The sequence below is a fragment of the Melanotaenia boesemani genome, chromosome 24, assembly GCF_017639745.1.
Source record: "Melanotaenia boesemani isolate fMelBoe1 chromosome 24, fMelBoe1.pri, whole genome shotgun sequence".
NCBI classification, from domain to species: Eukaryota; Metazoa; Chordata; class Actinopteri; order Atheriniformes; family Melanotaeniidae; genus Melanotaenia; species Melanotaenia boesemani.
The window spans coordinates 24,225,039-24,245,021 of NC_055705.1; the positions used below are offsets into that span (position 1 = coordinate 24,225,039).

The 19,983-nt window shown below is 47.6% G+C and overlaps 1 protein-coding gene across 1 annotated transcript; it reads left to right on the forward strand.

Moving 5' to 3' along the window:
* The first annotated feature begins 354 nt into the window (after nucleotides 1-354).
* Nucleotides 355-4,714, forward strand: sumo1 (small ubiquitin like modifier 1). Its single transcript, XM_041978549.1, has 5 exons — nucleotides 355-491; nucleotides 851-925; nucleotides 2,478-2,555; nucleotides 2,626-2,697; nucleotides 3,094-4,714. The coding sequence occupies exons 1-5, from the start codon at nucleotides 480-482 to the stop codon at nucleotides 3,160-3,162; spliced, it is 306 nt and encodes a 101-aa protein (XP_041834483.1). The 5' UTR covers nucleotides 355-479; the 3' UTR covers nucleotides 3,163-4,714.
* The last annotated feature ends 15,269 nt before the right edge of the window (nucleotides 4,715-19,983 follow it).

The following is a 19,983-nucleotide window of genomic DNA, read 5'->3' on the forward strand; positions in this document are numbered from 1 at the left end:
ATGCCGGACATGAAACGTCTCCAAACGTCGTTGGAGTCGGAAAAAAACCACAAATGTCAGAGAAAAGTGAAAAATTAGTCAAATTTTCAAAAGAAGAAAAAGATCTAAATCTAAACTTCTGTGTATTGATGTTCACAGGTAATATTTTTTATCTTGTTTAAAATATTATTATTATTACAGTTTGTTGCAAAAAACACATCTGCAAGACATAACTGCCATTTTTACAAAACTACATCTGATCTCATTAAAATAAAGCCAGGTGTTGGCTGAATTGTATTAATTATATTATAATAATGATACACACACACACACACACACACACACACACACACACACACTAGAGTAAGTCTTGTTTTGAAGTATCCTTTAGGACACTTCCGGTTAATGTCGCCTTCTCCTCATATCAAACCATAGCTGCGACTGAAAGCCATCGCTACATCTATTGTGAGGAAATTGTCTTCAGCCCAGCCAGGAGCACCATGTCAGACACGGTAAACACGAGCTTTGAAGAGCGCGTGATGTTTTCTGTCAGGATGACGTGAAACCGGATTAGTTTGCGTTTTCGTGGCCGCTAGCTGCTCTGTGCTTATCGTCCATGCTAGCTGCTAGCTGCTAGCTGCTGAAGCTTCAGGCCCTGAACTCCCAGCTCTTCTTTTAACCTGTTAGCTCTGCTTTTACTTACCTGGTAAAGTTGGCTTTAGATCATCAGGAGGACTGTGATGCCTAAACATCAGATATCAGAGATTTTACTGGAAACTTAAACATTCTTCATGTGTTTGCTCCGTGTACTGCTGTTTTAAGGTCTCGTTGGTAAACAAACATGTTTGTTTGTTTGTTTGTTTGTTTTTAGGAGACGAAACCTTCCAGTCAAGACGGAGGCGACAAGAAGGATGGAGAGTACATCAAATTAAAAGTGATTGGTCAGGTGTGTTTAAAATAAGAATATTTTGATGTGTTACTGGGCAGTTTTTGGCTAACATGATGGCTTTTACTGGTTATTTCTGCTTGAATATAATAGGAAACCATTTTCCTCTTAGCTGATTCAGTCCATCTGAAACTTTTGGAAGCAGGTGCAATGTTTCTAAAAAACAACCTCAGACTAATTTTTTAGCTTAGTTTATTAAGATGTTTTAATGTAGTAAAAGTAAAGGAAAAACGAGAATCACAGTTCAATAACAACCAAACAAGCGTGTAAAATGTCCGGATTTCTGCTTCAGGTGGCTGTGGTCTGAAAGGAGGAGGCAGAAGTCAAACTTTTCCTACTCATTACCGTATGTTTGTTTCCATATTAAAAGGGAGTACTTATTATTAAATATTCACCGTATTATTTTGTCAGTAGATGCGCTGGCTGGCCACCTGGATTTAACTCCGCTAACAGGTGGGAGCCTCCTGCCGGATGCTTCCTGCAGGGATCATCTTCCAGCTGCATCAAGTTAGTTTTCCCCACCGATCAACCAGCAGCTTCTCATGACACATCCGTGGTCGTAGTCTGGTCCAGAAGGGTCGGATCATCTGCACCTAGCAGAGAAAACATCTCAGGAGATGCAGAAACTAGAACCGGGTTCAGAACCAACCATCATTAAAGCTGGAAGTATGGTGGGAAGCACCGTCTTCCAGGAAGAAACGTGGTCAGAAAAACATCCTGAATGATGGTGATCGGTGGTCAGATGGAAGAAAAACAGCAGTAGAGCTCAGGACCATGTTTAATAGTGAAAGTTCGAACATTTCCACATGAACAGTGTGAAGGAACTCAAGGGACTGAACAGCTGTGGAGCCAGAAGAAAACCACTAACCAGTGAGGCTAACCGGAGAAAAAGGCTTCAGGTTGCTAGGCAGCATAAAGACTGGACTCTGGAGCCATGAAGAAGGGTTAGGGTTAGGGATGCCAGGATTCATGGGGCTCAGACTGTGAAAGAGTGGTTCAGGAGACATCATGGATGGACCGCGGAGTCCAGACCTGAACCCCGTGGAGCATCTCTGGGATGTGCTGGAGAGGCTTTGTTCAGTGGGCGGAGTCTCCATCAACATCAGGAGGAAATAAATCTGGTGGTGAAGCTTCTAGAGACGATGCCTCAGAGATGGAGGAGGTCCAGCAGGTACTGGTTTGTTTTGGTAGGTGTAGTACTAAATAAATACAAACCTGCACCAGATGGCCGTCATGGCTCCGTCCTGGTTCTGTTCAGTCCATAGTTTTAAGCTGTGCAGCTGCTGGTTGTTTCAGGTGTTTCCTCACCTGAACGCAGCCTGGATGCTGCTGAAGCTCAGCCAGACCCCTGATTAGAGCCATAAATGAAGTTCTCGATCAGTTAATAGATGGTGTGAAGCGGTTTAATGATAGAAAATGATGTTTGGTTTTAATTCCAATCGGAATCCGCGTTCCTGCTTTTTCCTGAACTTCTTCCACCAGGATGAGTTGATGTGATAAAGTTAAACTGCAAGCAGCTGAATGTCTCGTCTCTTTGTCTTTCCGGCTGCAGGACAGCAGTGAAATCCACTTCAAGGTGAAAATGACGACACATCTAAAGAAGCTGAAAGAGTCCTACAGCCAGAGACAGGTAGGACACAGCCAGGTTAGACCTGCGTTACCGCGGACAACCAGGATGAGCTTTCTTCGTTGTGTTTCAGGGCGTCCCAGCCAGCACGTTAAGGTTTCTGTTCGAGGGACAGAGAATCGCAGACAACCAAACTCCAAAAGAGGTAATCCTGTCTCCTTGTCCTCTGCTTAGCTTCTACTCAGGGACATGTTGGCCAGGTTTGTTCCTGCCGTGTGAAGAGCTGCTCAGCTTGTTTTCATGGTAAATCTGCAGTCAACCTTCACCTGAGGACGCATTCACAGCAGGACAGTCCAGACCCGGTCCTACAGAAGCTTCGGTGGGGACTCGGTACCGTTTGGGGAGTGTATCGTTACGTTTACCCACAATGCCTTCCTTCCTGTCTTTGATCCGTGGAGCGGATCCTAGCAGACGGATCAGGACTGGGATCAGGACGCTGGTGTGAATGCTCCCTCGGGTCCCTGGCTCAGAGGAAACGGTGCTGCAGGTGTGTGGTGATGATTGTTGGAACTGAATGTGGTGTCTGTGGTGTCGTTGCCAGCTGGGGATGGAGGACGAGGACGTCATCGAGGTGTATCAAGAACAGACCGGCGGACTTTGGAACGATTAAATCTCCGACGCTTCGCAACCTTTTTTTTTTTTTTATTTCTTGTCCTATTTTTTATTTTTGTACATGTGTATTTTTATTCAGTTTCAAACCATCTGGATCAAAATGGAGTCCGTTTGGGTCGAGTCAGGGGCAGGATCCGGACGGCGGCTTTCTGGGACGATCATGTCGTCCAGCAACAGCATCCAGTCACGGTCACACACACAAGCTCTGTTTTTATTGTCAGTGGAGGTAAATAATGAGTCTGGCTAGAACCTGGTCTACAGTAAGGGGGTCACCCAGAACCGATCCTGCTCTGATCCAGTTTTTTCTGGGAGAATTTAAGTTAAAATAAACTTAAACTTTCCGCTCAGGGTCCACAGATCAGATGTCCACAGTGAATCTTGTGGGTTTTCAGCAGTCGTTCTGTTTTAATCAGTGATGTTAGAAACTGATGACACGTAGAAATAAACTTTTATTTTTCCCAGTTTGGCTCATAGAGTAGGGAAAAGTCTGGAAAAGGCTGGAAACGGACGGGAGCTTTGACCGCTCAGTGGAAATGAAGGGAGCAGGTTTCCACCTGGTACAAGCACCTGGTCTGTGTGCTGGTAAAATCTTTTATTCTACCCAGACGTTTGCAGACTAGTGCGACGGGATTGGCTCATTTAACACTTTTACTCACTCTCTTTTAAACAAATCGGGGGTTTTAGTTTCCCACCGTCTGGCCGCTATCCAGCTCCGACGGTCAGCCTGTAAACCGGACAGCGAGTCCGGGTCCACGTCTGTTCCTGATGATCCCAATCCTTTCCAGCATCCATGTTTGAGGAACTGCACCAATGATTCCTCCATCCATCTTTTATCGCTTCGTCCAGTTCAGGGTCGCAGAGAAACCGGAGTCTAGTCTAGTCTAGTCTGGGAGTCTATACCAGCAGTTAGCAGGTGAGAGGCAGGTACACCTAGACAGGACACCTGGACAGGTCTCTGGTCCAACGCAGGACACCTGGACACCTGGACAGGTGTCCGGTCCAACACAGAGGGACAGAGTCACTTCTAGGGAGAATCTCCAGAGACCAGTTAGCCTAGCTTGTCTTTATATGGTGGGTGGAAGCCGGAGGACCGGGACCAGGGGAGAACCCCGGGAGTCTTCCTAAAGCTTCTCTTGGCGGATTAACGTTCTGGCGAACATGTTCGGTGTCGGCGTGTCGGAAAGATGCGCCGCGTCGTCTCTGATTCCTGCTCCAGGCTTTCGGGTGGCGGCGGTGGGTTTCTGTCTGGATCTGACGAGCTGCTTCTTCCCGGGATAAAAGTGTAAATGTGTTCAGGGCATAAAGTTCCTCAGCAGATGAGACGGGAACAGAAGCAGGATGCCCGGCGACTGACCTGAGATCCAGATTTCCTCCCAGATCTGGACACGGGTGGAAACGATCGGACTTTTCTAAACAAAGCCAGACGGCTGCGGAAGGTTCAGATGGGAACCTCCGGACCCGGAGGTCTGATCCGAGGTGCCGGACTGAAGAACGCTGATGCAGATGGTTTGAAAGTCTGGAGATGAACTTTTTGCTTTTTTTTTTTTTTTTTTTTTTTTGAATAAAATATTTAAGAAAAAAAATGAAGTGTTGAGGTTTTCCTTAAACTCTTATCTGAATTCATTTCTGGGGATTTTCCTTCCCAGCATTCCGAACCTATCGGAATCTCCTAAACTGGTCCAGGTAGACAGTTCTCCGGTCCAGTCCTGGTACCAGACCAGTTTCCTTCTGGATTAAACTGGTTCCTGAACCAGAGTTGTGCCGACACAACTTTTATTTTTCCTAACACTATCAGGGGAAATAAATTCCTGCTGGGGGTTTCAGTCGTGTCTCGGATCCAAGTACCGACGGATCAGGATAAATCCAGAGGACTGCTGCATCATTTTATAGAGGAGCTCAAAGTGGAGACACGGAGCTATGAGAACGTTGTCCTGTCCCTCGAGGACATAAAGATATTCAGCAGAAGCAGCGAGGAAGCAGCAGTTCTGACTCTAGATGTGGAGCCACCAGCTGGAGATCCAGAGTAAAGTTCTACCCAACAAACACCTTTAGAGACGAAGACGTCTCAGACCTGCCGCAACAAGGAGCCTGTAAGGCATTTATTAGGGGTCAAATTATGAGTTACACAAGTAGACGATCAGGAGAGGTTCAGGAAAAAAACAAGGACGTTGGAACTTCAAATTAAAATACATGAAGATCTTTCCAGAAGGGCGGAGCAACAATGACCTACACAGACAGCTACTAGTATTAAGAACTCAATATAACAGCCAAATATAACCTGGATCATAATTCAGTCTAAGTCTTTGCATGGCTTATTAAACAACAGCAGAGAGGATAATTCCAAGCATGGAAGATGCAAACGGAACATCGTTATTGATCCAGTGGAAATAAACGGCTCCATAAATCACAGAACAACGCTGAGGCAGAGGCCAGGTTCTTAGATCAACTTACCGTTCTAAACTTCCTGAGGAAAGTAGAAATATGTTAGAGCAGCTGAAATGTGTACAGCTATCAGTGTACTGAAGGACCAGACGGTCTCCAACCGCCACCTTCCTGATTCTATTACTCTGATTATCCTGCTTCCAAAACCTGGAAAAATAGCCCTAAATGTGAGAATATGCACCCTATCAGCTTAATAAATACACACAAAAACCCTCAGTAAACATCTGGCAAATTCTTCTTTCTTTCTTAAAAGAAATTACATGCGTCTGTACCTGCACTGCTAGACCTGACAGGTGCATTTGGTACTATTTCTGGATCTAAACATCATGCTTTAAAATGTGCACTGCTGATGCTCAGTGAAAATAAAGGAGAAAATTCCAGCCAACATATCACCTCCTTCAAGCTTCCTTCTGATTTCACCTATCTGGATATTACAATAGTACCTCATTTACAAAAGATATCTATAAACTACGAACCTGTACTTGACTCAGTACAGCGGTGTGAAGCTGTTTATCCTTCCTGGTTTCTTATTTTCCTGCATGTTCCTGCATGCTAAAGAAACCCACACTCAACCCAGCCCAGGTTGGAAACTACCGGCCGGTCTCACTGCTTCCACTCATGTCTACACTACTAGAGCGTGCCGTCTTCAGTCAGGTCTCACAGTTCCTCCAAGAGAACAACCTGTTAGATCCATATCAGTCTGGCTATAGACAAGGCCGCTCTACTGAAACTGCTCTCCTGTCAGTTACTGATTCCCTACGGGTTGCCAGATCCGCTGGTCAATCCTCAGTCCTTATACTGCTGGACCTGTCTGCTGCCTTAGACACGCTCAACCATCATATACTGTTCTCCAAACTCTCGGAGCTTGGCATCTCAGGATCTGTCCTTCTCGTGGTTTAAGTCCTACCTCACAGGAAGATCCTTCAGAATATCTTGGCGAGGGGGCGTGTCCAGATCACATGGGCTGACAACAGGGGTGCCTCAGGGCTCGGTGCTTGGCCGTCTTCTCTTTTCACTATACACCTCCTCACTCGGTGCAGTCATTAGCTCTCATGGTTTCTCCTACCACTGCTATGCAGATGACACTCAGCTTTTCCTTTCTTTCCCACCTGACGACACAACGTCTCAATGTGAATATCAGCATGTTGCTGATATCTCCGCATGGATGAAGGATCGCCACCTTTAGCTAAATCTGTCCAAGACCGAGCTTATTGACTTTCTAGCCAATCCTTCCTTACCGCCACAGATAAGCGTGCAGCTTGACTCCATCACGCTTGTGCCTACGTCTTCTACCAGGAATCTTGGTGTCATGGTAGACAACCAGCTGACCTTTAAGGACCATGTTGCCTCGGTCTCCCGGTCTTGCCGGTTTGCTCTCTACAACATCAGGAGGATCAGACGCTACCTGACTGAACACACGGTCCAGCTCCTGGTCCAGGCTCTGGTCATTTCACGCATTGGCTACTGCAACTCCTTACTGGCTGGCCTGCCTGCATGCTCAGTTAAACCTCTGCAGATGATCCAGAACGCAGCAGCACGTCTGGTCTTCAACCAGCCCAAAAGAGCTCATGTCACTCCGCTGCTAATCGCTCTCCACTGGCTTCCAGTTGCAGCGCATCAGATTCAAAGCTCTGCTTCTGGCTTACAAAACAATAACCCAAACGGCTCCGGTCTACCTCCACTCCTTAATCCAGAGCTACACTCCCTCTCCACAGTTACGCTCTGCCAGTGAAAGACGCCTAGTGCTCCCACCACAAGGTGGCGCCACATCAGTAGCTAGACTCTTCTCCTCTGTTGTTCCCCGGTGGTGGAACCATCTACCAAACTCCGTCCGATCCGCAGAGTCCTTATCCACTTTTAAAAGCAAGCTAAAGACTCAGTTGTTTAAGGAGCATTTCCACACTTAGCTTAACTCTTCTACTCAGAATGAGTTAGAAAGATTTGTCCAGATCTTTGGCTCAACCAAGTACTGAAGAAGCTGCTGCACTTATACCCAAGATGATGTTGTTTGATGAAATCATGATCTTGTATTTAAACAAAAAAACTATAAAAAATAAAAAAACTAAATAAAAATTAGCACTGCCTCTAGCTCTACATGACAGCACCTGGTCCACCTGGACTCCAGCAGTCTGACTATCACTATAATGACGACGTCCATCTTGTTTGAATTCATGCTTGTGTTGTTCTTCCTCTCAAATGTAAGTCACTTTGGATAAAAGCGTCTGCTAAATGCCTGTAAAATAGAATAGAATAGAATAGAATGTTGGTCACATTAAAATGTTTCAGCTCATCAAGCAAATTTAAATATTAGTCAGAAACAACAGTAAAGACAAAATGCAGATTTTTATTATGTAGGGAAAAAGCTCCAACCCTGCATGGCCCTGTGTGGACCAGTGATGCCTCTCAGCCGAACACCTGGCTGGGCCACCGTCAGCAGCTTCAGTCAGGTGTCTGCGATAACTCGCTGTGGAGGACCTGGGGACCAGCATCACTGCAGAACTGCTGGCATTCAGCCACATCCGAGGGTTTTCCAGCATGAAGCGCCTTTTTAAGGTCAAACCACAGCATCTCAGTAGGATTCAGGTCAGAACTTTGACTAGGCCCCTTCAGAGTCTTCAGCCAATCAGAGGAGGACCTGCTGGTGTGTTTGGGATCGTGGTCCTGTTTCAGCTTTAGGTCATGAACAGATGGCCGGACCTTCTCCTTCAGGACTGTCTGGTAGAAGCAGAATTCATGCTTCCATTTATCACAGCAAGTCTTCCATAAGCAGCAGAGCAGGCCCAGACCATCACACTACCAGCACTGTGTTCTACTGCTAGTATGATGCTCTTCTTCTCTTCTTACTCCAGATGTATTGGGACACACCTTCCAGAAAGTTCAGCTGATGTTTTCTGGCTAACTGGAGACGAGCCTTAATGTTATTTTTGCTCAGCTGTGGTTTTCTTCTTGGACCTCTGCCATGGCGGCCATGTTTGTCCAGTCTAGTCCTGATGGTGGGTCATAAACACTGACCTTTACTGAGGCCAGTGAAGCCTGCAGGTCTCTGGATGATGTTGGGGAGTCTTTTGTGTTCTCTTGGATGAGTCGTTGCTGAGCTCCTGGGGTGATTTGGTTGGTCGGCCGCTCCTGGGAAAGTTCTCCATGGTTCCATGTTTTGGGCTCTCACTGTGAAAGTTCTCCACGGTTCCATGTTTTAGGTTCTCACTGGGAAAGTTCTCCACGGTTCCATGTTTAAGGTTCTCACTGGAAAAGTTCTCCACGGTTCTATTTTCTAGGTTCTCACTGGGAAAGTTCTCCATAGTTCCATGTTCTAGGTTCTCACTGGGAAAGTTCTCCACGGTTTCATGTTCTAGGTTCTCACTGGGAAAGTTCTCCACGGTTCCATGTATTAGGCTCTCACTGGGAAAGTTCTCCATGGTTCCATGTTTTAGGTTCTTACTGGGAAAGTTCTCCACGGTTCCATGTTTTAGGTTCTTAATGGGAAAGTTCTCCACGGTTCCATGTTCTAGGTTCTCACTGGGAAAGTTCTCCACAGTTCCATGTTCTAGGTTCTCACTGGGAAAGTTCTCCACGGTTTTCATGTTCTAGGTTCTCACTGGGAAAGTTCTCCACGGTTCCATGTATTAGGCTCTCACTGGAAAGTTCTCCATGGTTCCATGTTTTAGGTTCTTACTGGGAAAGTTCTCCACGGTTCCATGTTTTAGGCTCTCACTGGGAAAGTTCTCCATGGTTCCATGTTTTAGGTTCTTACTGGGAAAGTTCTCCACAGTTCCATGTTTTAGGTTCTTACTGGGAAAGTTCTCCACGGTTCCATGTTTTAGGTTCTCACTGGGAAAGTTCTCCACGGTTCCATGTTTTAGGTTCTTACTGGGAAAGTTCTCCACGGTTCCATGTTTAGGGCTCTCACTGGGAAAGTTCTCCATGGTTCCATGTTTTAGGTTCTTACTGGGAAAGTTCTCCACGGTTCCATGTTTTAGGTTCTTACTGGGAAAGTTCTCCACGGTTCCATGTTTTAGGTTCTCACTGGGAAAGTTCTCCACGGTTCCATGTTTTAGGTTCTCACTGGGAAAGTTCTCCACGGTTCCATGTTTTAGGGTCTCGCCGGGAAGGTTTTCCACGGTTCCATGTTTTAGGGTCTCGCCGGGAAGGTTCTCCACGGTTCCATGTTTAGGGCTCTCACTGGGAAAGTTCTCCATGGTTCCATCTTTTAGGTTCTCACTGGGAAAGTTCTCCACGGTTCCATGTATTAGGCTTTCACTGGGAAAGTTCTCCACGGTTCCATGTTTAGGGCTCTCACTGGGAAAGTTCTCCATGGTTCCATCTTTTAGGTTCTCACTGGGAAAGTTCTCCACGGTTCCATGTTTTAGGGTCTCGCTGGGAAGGTTCTCCACGGTTCCATGTTTAGGGCTCTCACTGGGAAAGTTCTCCATGGTTCCATGTTTAGGGCTCTCACTAGGAAAGTCCTCCACGGTTCCATGTTTTAGGTTCTCACTGGGAAAGTTCTCCACGGTTCCATGTTTTAGGTTCTCACTGGGAAAGTTCTCCATGGTTCCATGTTTTAGGGTCTGGCCGGGAAGGTTCTCCACGGTTCCATGTTTTAGGCTCTCACTGGAAGGTCTCCACGGTTCCATGTTTTAGGTTCTAACTGGGAAAGTTCTCCACGGTTCCATGTTTTAGGCTCTCACTGGGAAGGTTCTCCACTGTTCCATGTTTAGGGCTTCCTGTGGTTCACTGGAGTCCCGAAGCTTTAGAAACAACTTTATAACCTTTTCCAGGCTGATAGTTGTCAGTTACTTTCTTTCTCATTTGTTCCTGAATCGCTTTGGATCTCTTCTTCTTCTTCTGCAGTTTATTGGTGGTTGGCAAACAACGTAGAGATGTGGCGCCACCTACTGTGTGGACAGGACATGAAAACTCTGTCCTCTATATTCTAATCAGCCGTTTTACGTAGAACGGTCTCCTGAGCCTTTAAATACCTGGGATGTCCAACGTTAGCCTTTCCTTTCATATTATGCTGCAGTGATTTATTACATGTTCAGTGGTTTCATCTTGGCTGCAGTACACACACCGACCCGTATCATGTTTTTTGTCATGTACAGGTAAGCCACCTACGTCACAGTCTTAGTCCTGATGACCCCATTGTGTGTCCTGGGTCCTGTAAACCTCCTCCCCTCTCTCACAGTCCTTAGTACCCTGGAAATCCATCAGCCTTTCCTCTTTTGTTCTCCCTGACTTTGTCAGGAAGGTCCTCTTGTGGTTCTGGACTGACAGCAGGTGTGGCAGGAACCAGGCCTGGGCGGGGCTAGAGAACCTGAACTCAGGTGTGATAAACCACAGTTATGGTTTAATCACCTTTCTACACACAGCCACATAGGTTATTATTTTTTTCATATTTTTTTTTATTTAAAAGCTGCATTTTGTGTTTACTGGTGTTGTTTTTGACTAATATTTAAATTAGTTTGATGATCTGAAACATTTAAGTGTGACAAACATAAAGAAATAAGAAACCAGGAAGGACAAACACTTTCACATGGCTGTACATGGATGTGCAGAAAGACGGGCATCACTCATCGTTCTAGACCTTCGTTGATCCTGGTTACAGCGCTCCTTTGACACGGCGGAGGTGAAGAGGCCAAACCTTCTTGCAGCATAACACCTTGGGATTTTATTTTTCTGGTGACAATAATACATCGTAGGTAGAAGCACCTGTTCATTTATGTTTCTATTGAGCTGATTTAAAATGTCAGAAAAGACTACAGATCATCCTGTTATATTAAATATGGCCAAGGTATGGCAACCTGCAAAGAAACATGAAAATATTAATCCTGCTCTCACAGTTTAGTCCAGTTTGGGGCATCATGTAAACCAGGCTGCTGGATACTGGGTTCAAACTCTGGGCAAATAGGAGACAAGATATCCGACTCATATAAGGAAGAGGTTTTAATGGATTTTTAGGAAATATCCCAGAAATATAATATTCCAAACAAACACTTATTAATACCTACAGATACAGGTTCTCTATCAAAAATAAATCATTAAAATTCCTGTAGTTACAACTTTGGAAGAAATCCTTACTAAAAACATAAAAATGGAGGTTGAATTTCATCCATTTATAATTATCTGGCTCAGACAAGACGTCGATGGCCAAACTAGACACACGGAGGCAGAATAAAAAAAACATCTTTCTAATGGATCATAGCTCATAGAGAGGTTCAAAGCTTCAAAATAAAGAGAAATACCTGCTACATGCTTCAGATCAGGGAGGACAAAGGTACGGCCCATGGCCCGGAACTGGCCTGCCAGAGGGTCCAATCTGGCCTGCAGGATGATTGTGACGGTTCCTGCATTTGTCTACAATACAAGCAACCGCAATTCCCTGTTTGTCCACCAGAGGTCTCACTGGGTGAAAACAGCAGAGTGGTTAAGCTAGTTGAGACTTCAGCTAGGCAGCAGATGGCAGCAGAGCACCGCAGCTCCATTCATGAGTTTTGTCCACTCCTTAGCTTTTTTGCAGGTATGAGTACTTTGTGTAGCAACAGCATTACTGAAGAAAATGTCAAAAAGAAGAAAAGTGGACACAGAACATAGAATTTTCCAAGAAAATGGAGAACTTCCTATTATTCACCGAGGTGAAACCTGCACGCTGTGTACGTATGCAGCGCAGTGCAAAAGGAGTTGGTGCTGCTGAGACTCATCAGGGTGAAAAGTACAACAGTTTCCGAGGACAAGAGAGAAGATAACTGAGCTGTTAGGAGGTCTGAGGAAACAACAGTCTGATTTTACCCGGAGACGTGAGGTTAGTGATGCAGCAGTGAAAGGCAGCTACCTTACTGCTAGCAAAATAGCATTAGCATCCTAGCCGTACGATAAGGGCGAGTTTGTGAAAACTTACATGCTTTTTTTTTTTTCTACCTTGTCCTGTCCAGCACGGTGGCGGCAGAATGATGGTCTGGCTGCTGTGTTGTGCCAAACACATGTGCTTTGCCAAGAGGAACTTCATGGGTATAGGGCTCCTCTTGATAATCTGATTTATTTATTTTGAATTATGGAATTTATGTAATCTTGCTGGACCTGACCGAAGGACAGTAATAGAGAAAAGTAAAAAGGAAAGTAGAAGAAAGGAAGAGGAGACAAAGATCCAGCAGATAGAAGCAACAAGCTTCAGTCCAACCTAACAGCAGACAAGCAGCTGCTACACCTGTACAGAAACACAACAGAGAATTTCCTACAGCTTTTACAGGTAAACTAAGCAGACAATCATCAGGAGTTCCTAAAAAATAACCAAGACAGCAACAACATGTATCACAACAACAACCAAAGAACCAGAAACACACACACCTGAACCAAAGCATCTGTTAGTGTGTAAACACACTGGACACCTCAGTGCTGAGTCAGCATGCAGAGGATGAGGAAGAGGAGGATCAGAGATGAAGCCACGCCTCTACGGAGGCTAGAGGCAGACTAGGGCGGCCCAGAGACCCGGACCATCAACACCAATCCTGGATCACCAATCCAAGCCCCCCCACCACGAAGACCACCCCGGACCCACCCAGAGGACGGCAGAGGAAGGTCCCACCAAGAGCCCTCCGTGGTCATGGGGCACAAGGCCTGGTGGGCAAAGATCAGCAGCCGTCGACCCGCCAGGCACCGGCCATCCAGGGTGGCCAGAGCAAAGAACTGGTCTGGAGAAGATTTTCAGCTGGTCTGGAGATGGTTTACAGCAAAAATCAAATCATACGAGTGGATTTGTTACTAAATCATGTTATTTGTAGAGACAAAGCAAATATTTCCATTAAAAGGTTAAATGCAAGACATTACTGATCAATAATCAGTTTTAATGAAGCTGCAGACCTTCATCCTGGTCCCACATGATGAATGAAATGAGTTGCAGGGTTCCTGGATGTAGGCTGGCGGAGCCAGTCGATGTAGGCTGGTGGAGCTGAGGCATCATGGTTGCTCCACACGACAGAGACCATCTGAAGGCCTCAGCAGACAGGATGAGGTGGTGGAAGGAGGTGGCCAGGAAGCAGGAGGAGGAAGAGGATGAAGAGGATGTCATCACAAGGTACGTGGCTTTTATTTCCCTCAGGTTTCAGGAAATGTTGGAAACATCTGGTCTAATAGATGCACTGCAGGATTTACAGTCTCCGTGTCTGGAATGTTCCTCTTCAGTCTGGAAGCCAGAACTCAGCTCTGATCTGAGCTTTCCAGTCCTGCCAGAAGCAGAATAAATGTCCTGATGTTTGTCTGGAAAATGCCTGCAGCTTATATGCTCCTCGTCTGCATGAAGCTCCTCAGATTACAGGCGTTAAACATTAATCAGAGCATCCAGTTGCAGCCTACACAGGTTCACTGTGGAGACCGGGAGGTTGCAGCCTTTACGGGTTCACCGTGGAGACCTGGAGGTTGCAGCCTACACGGGTTCACCGTGGAGACCTGGAGGTTGCAGCCTACACGGGTTCACCGTGGAGACCGGGAGGTTGCAGCCTACACGGGTTCACCGTGGAGACCGGGAGGTTGCAGCCTTCACGGATTCTCCGTGGAGACCTGAAGGTTGCAGCCTACACGGGTTCTCCGTGGAGAACTGGAGGTTGCAGCCTACACGGGTTCTCCGTTGAGACCTGGAGGTTGGACAGAGACCTATGAGTCTATGAGCGGGGGTCCTGCTCCCTCCGTGTTATTTTACAGCAGAGAATAGAAGCAGAGGTCATGCAGATGTTAAAGGACATTCAGTGTGTTTCCTGTCCGCCTGGGTGGGGGACGGCAGCGTCCTTCTCCAGCCTGGTGATGAGATGGTGAGCGTGAACGCCGTAGGAGACCATCCGCCTGGTTAAGAGCTGCCACAAGACCCTGACCCTGGTGGTCCGGAGGTACCGCAGCACATAAAAGAGGCGGAGCTTTTATCTGATTGTTTTCATCTCTAGTTTGTTCATCAGATCTTCTCGTCATTCATGTGCAGTTTGTTCTGCAGCAGCTACATGGGTTTGATACGACTGAGTGGCCATCAGGGGTCAGAGGTCAAAGCCCAGGCAGGGCGAGACCTGGTTCGGGTCCTGATGCTGGTTTTCTCCGGGTCCTGCACTTTGTCCACTGAAGGCTGATCCTGTAATTCTGATTTGATAAACCCTTGAAGTTTTACTGACAGTAAACGTAAATGTGAACTTTACATGTTGGTGCGTTCCTGTCCAGGAAGCCGGTTTACAGAGCGATTCCAGCGGGTTCGTGATGAACCAGTAAGTATGAAACTTTTTACCTCTGGTCTTTGAAGCTGATCTATCAGGTTCGAGTCTGAAACGATGCCCAGGTGTCTGTTTTCCTACCAGAACAGTGACGGGGACAGACTTTAACCGTGTGCTGGTTTTCCTACATTTAAAGTAAAACTAGGATCATTTTTCAGCTCCACTGATCACCTGCGGTAACCTGGCTGCCACCAGCCATGTGTGGATGATGTCACCATATCAGCTGTTGTCCTGCAGGCCTTCCCCTCCATGCCCCGCCTGTCAGAGTTCTGCACCAGCTAACAACAACACAGCCTTCAATCTAATTACTGGCAGGAAAGCCGGAGGCATGAGCTGAGCTCTGCAGACCCGGCCGAGTCAACATGGGGGGGCAGGGCGCTGGGACAACAGGTGGATGTGGGCGAAGTTCAGTCCTGGAGGTTTAGGGATCAACCAGTGAAGCTGGAACCAGGAGGGACATGCTGAAACTGTCTCTGAGAGTTCCCCCAGTGGTTTTCAGAGCTGCTTCGGCCCTGACGAGCCTCCCTGTTAGCTGCAGGAGTGGTACGGTCCATCTAGGTGAGTCGACAGTGCTTAGTGGGATCGGCTGTATCAGCAGTCTGTGGTTTTCAGTGGAATCAGATCTGCTCGTCTTCCTCTCGGATCATGTTTGGCCTGTAGGAGAAGATTCCCTCTTCCAGGTATTCTACACATCTTCTACTTCTCTTATTCTTTGTTCATTTAAAGCTACGATGTGTATTAATGGAGATGAAGATGTAAATATGGCAGAATTAGCCGGCGGCTTCTTTCCACCGGTCGTCTCGGGCTGATGAAGGTTTACTGTCAGCTTCCAGACTTCAGTTCCTTCAGTTCCTTCAGCTGACGGCTGACCGACGCTGCGGATCAGGAGCTACGCAGTCGGCTGGTTATGTTCATTTTTAATGGATTTCAGCTTGAACATTCAGGGATGCAGGTCCACACAGAACGCAGCAGTTTTCCATTTCTGATGAAAGCAGGTTGCTGCCAATATCTGTGTTTTCCTGCTCGTTCTGATCCAGTCATTTACTTTCTGATGGGATTAGGTGCATGAGTGGGAGAGGGTGGGGATGGGGACTCTACAGGATCCTACCTGGTTCCCTGTGGATTTAATAGAAGCTGGTGTTGGAGGTGAATCAGACACCTCAGCAGAGTCTAACAGGACCCGTCGACTTCTGCTCTTAAACTACAGTCAGTCAGAAATCAGCTGATCTTCACCACAACTAATCAGGGTGGAGATGAAGACGCCTCCCGCTGCTCCACCTCCTCTGATTCAGACTTCCAGAGATGAAACCTGAACATCTTTCCCATCTGAGTCTGTTAGCTCAGATTAACGATGCATTTGAGGCAGTAGGAAAGCTCAGGATTACCTTGGTGCTGCTGAAACTCTTGCAGGTGTTGTCAGCCTGAAAGCTGCTGCTTTTCCTGTTCTCCATCACGTCATGCTCTTTGTTGCCGGGCGGGCAGTGACGCTCCGATAAGCCCAGCTGTGATGACGCCGGCACTTTCTATTGTGTCGGGTGCGTTCAGGGCTCAGTGGGGCCCGATCGGCCCCTTAGCCTGATGCTGGTCCAGCACCAACATGAGTCCTCCCTGAGCTGGAGGGAGGGGGGGATGTCGTCTGATTGGCTGGACGTAGAAGTCCTGTACGGGCAGGTAAATGGTGAGTTCAGGGTCGTGTTTTTACGACACCGAGCAGAGAAGTTAGTTTTCTATTATATTACTGCAGTGAAATGAACTTCTTACTCACCGAAACCTGAGGAGCAAATCTGGAAATGAAAAGCTGCTTCGGGTCTACGTTTCACCTGCACAGTCTAGACCACCAGGTGGATGGCGCTGGAGGCCGACCCGTGCAGCCTGGTAACCTGACCTGCCATCTACAAACTGGTCTCTCTGTTTCTATTTCTAGACTTTAAAACATAATTTTTCTCTGATCTCTGCAACACGGATTCATTTTTGCTTTTGAAATCTAAACTCAGATCTGTTTAAACTCCTGTGAGCAGTCCTTCTGTGTCCTGTTTTAATGTATTTTAATGGATTCTACGTCGTTCTGTCCCTGTAAGGTGACCTGAGTGTCGTGAAAGATGCCACTTCAACCCAGTTTGAGGCCCTGATTACACAACGCTGTTCCCACGCAAACACGCATCCTTTGCATTTTTGGTAAAAGAAAAAGACGCATTTACACAACAGCAGAATGAAAACTGTCCGTGCAGGAGGGAAAGAGGACCAGGAACCACGCGGTGCACATGCAGGCCTCTAGTGGGCAGTGAAACCCGGGTTGCAGCATCCTCCAAAGACAGAACAGCAGCTGCTGGTCATCTGGAGCCTCTGGGTCTCTGCTGACCAGAAACCCGGTTCTACGATAAAGATTCAGCAGCATCCTCCCTGCATCAGTCCGGGTTAAATAACTCGCTCCAGCTCAGTTTTCCAATGGGAGGCTCTTACCAGTGATTTCAACCTGGTGATGCTTTACTGGACAGGCAGTGTAAAAACGGACTGGGTCTGTCTCATTACTGGACCAGAGCTCAGCTATCCTGTGTGGAGGAGTTGTCCACCCCCCTGCAGCCTGACGTGGGCTGGCATCTGAAAACATTCCTCATGTTCCTGACAGGGGGGCTGGAGTTTCCAGAGGTGGAGCCACGAGTCAGAGCCGGACCTCTGGAGCATATCAGGAAGTTTTCATCCACTAAAGCCTGAATCTTTTAACCTTCCTCAGGAGGTGCATTCTCTGTCCTCCAGGCTCTGCATGCCCAGCAATGTACAGCACAAACACTAGATTACAGACGGCAGGACAATAACTCCTCCCCCTCGACTCAAATCCCCCTTCATAATCCCAGAGGAAATCTCCTGAGCAGCACAAGGTGGAATTTGTTTGTGTAAGGAGCGAGTTGCCAGATTCCTCAGAGGACTCGTCTCTTCCAGGCTGGAGGGAGTCCGGGTGTCAGTTTTATGTAGTCTGAGGGGGTGTTGAGGAAGAGGAGGAGGAAGAGGAATGTGTGTCAGTCAGACCGAGCAAAGGGTCAGACCGCTGGTAAGTTCCCTCTTTCCACCACCTGAGGAGATAATCCCTTCGTTTTACTTTCTATCTATCTGTCTGTCTGTCTGTCTTTTCTTTCATTCCTGTCTGAAGTTACGTCAGGAGAAGCGGATCCAGTTTACAGGGTTAGTTAATCCAGTGGGAATAGGTAGTCCATCCATCCATCTACTCATCCATCCATCTGTCCGCCCGCCCGCCCGTCTGTCCGTCCGTCCGTCCGTCTATCCATCTACTCATCCGTCCGTCCATCCATCCATTTTCTTCCGCTTATTGGGAGTCGGGTCGCGGGGGCAGCTGCCTAAGCAGGGAAACCCAGACTTCCCTCTCCCCGGCCACATTCACCAGCTCATCCGGAGGAATCCCGAGGCATTCCCAGGCCAGCTGAGAGATGTAGTCCGTTCAGCGTGTCCTGGATCTTCCCCGGGGCCTCTTTCCGGTGGGAGGTGCCCGGAACACCTCACCAGGGAGGCATCCAGGAGGCATCCTGACCAGATGCCCAAGCCACCTCATCTGGCTCCTCTCGATGTGGAGGAGCAGCGGTTCTACTCTGAGCCCCTCCCGGATCACCGAGCTTCTCACCCTATCTCTAAGGGAGAGCCCGGCCACCCTGCGGCGGAAACTAATTTTGGCCGCTTGTATTCACGATCTTGTTCTTTCGGTCACTACCCACAGCTCGTGACCATAGGTGAGGGTAGGAACATAGATCGACTGGTAAATCGAGAGCTTTGCCTTTTTGGCTCAGCTCCTTCTTCACCACGACAGACCGATGCAGAGTCATTGCAGACGCTGCACCGATCCACCTGTCCATCTCCCTCCATCCTTCCCTCACTCGTGAACAAGACTCCAAGATACGTGAACTCCTCCACTTGGGGTAGGACCCTATTGCAGAACCGAAAAGAGCACTCCACCCTTTTCCGGCTGAGGACCATGGTCTCGGATTTGGAGGTGATGATTCTCATCCCAGCTGCTTCACACTCGGTTGCGAATCGCTCCAGTGAGAGCTGAAGATCATGTCCCGATGAAGCCAACAGAACTACATCATCCGCAAAGAGCAGAGACCCAATCCTGAGGCCACTGAACCGGATCCCCTCAACACCTCAGCTGCACCTAGAAATTCTGTCCATAAAAGCTATGAACAGAATCGGTGACAGAGGACAGCCTTGGCGGAGTCCAACCTTCACTGGAAACGATTCAGATTATATACCGGCAATTGCGGACCAAGCTCTGGCACCGGTCGTACAGGGACCGGACAGCTCGTACAAACGAGTCCAGCACTCCATACTCCCGGAGTACACCTCACAGGAGTGCCTGGGGGACACGGTTGAATGCCTTCTCCAAGTCCACAAAACACATGTAGATTGGTTGGGCAAACTCCCATGCCCCCTCAAAGACCCTGAATAGGGTGTAGAGCTGGTCCACTGTTCCATGACCGGGACGAAAACCACACTGCTCCTCCTCAATCTGTTCAACTATCCGACGGACCCTCCTCTCAAGCACCCCTGAATAGACCTTACCGGGGAGGCTGAGGAGTGTGATACCCCTGTAGTTGGAGCACACCCTCCGGTCCCCACCGCAGTCTGCCAGTCCAGGGGGACTATCCCCGATGTCCATGCGATGCTGCAGAGGCGTGCCAGCCAAAACAGCCCTACAGCATCCAGAGCCTTAAGGAACTCCGGTTGGACCTCATCCTTCCCCAGGGCCTTGCCGATGAAGAGCTTTTTAACCACCTCAGCGACCTCAGCCCCAGAGATTTCCTTAGCTTCCTTCGCTTTCAGAAAGCAGAGCCAGAATGGTTCCAGCTTTTCTTTTCATCACAATTGAAAACTTTCTTATCCTTGTTTAGTTGATTTAACCAGGATGTCCCATTAGATGAAAAATATCTTTTAGCAGCTACAAAAAAAATCGAAGCTGGCTGGAATCTTAGCAGCAACTCAGATGGAAGCGGAGTCGGCTGGAATATCATCAGGAAGTCGGCTAGAATGGGGAGCCGGCTGGAATATAAAAATGAAAAATTATTTCATGATGACAAAGTCCCCCTCATCCTCACCATCCTCCTCTTCATCTTCCTCTCTCTACATCCTCCTCT

Excerpts from the sequence above, each read along its gene's own strand:
- sumo1 (XM_041978549.1), top strand. Across the intron at positions 2,556-2,625 it reads AGTCCTACAGCCAGAGACAG|GGCGTCCCAGCCAGCACGTT; the intron begins GTAGGACACAGC and ends GTTGTGTTTCAG. Across the intron at positions 2,698-3,093 it reads ACAACCAAACTCCAAAAGAG|CTGGGGATGGAGGACGAGGA; the intron begins GTAATCCTGTCT and ends TGTCGTTGCCAG.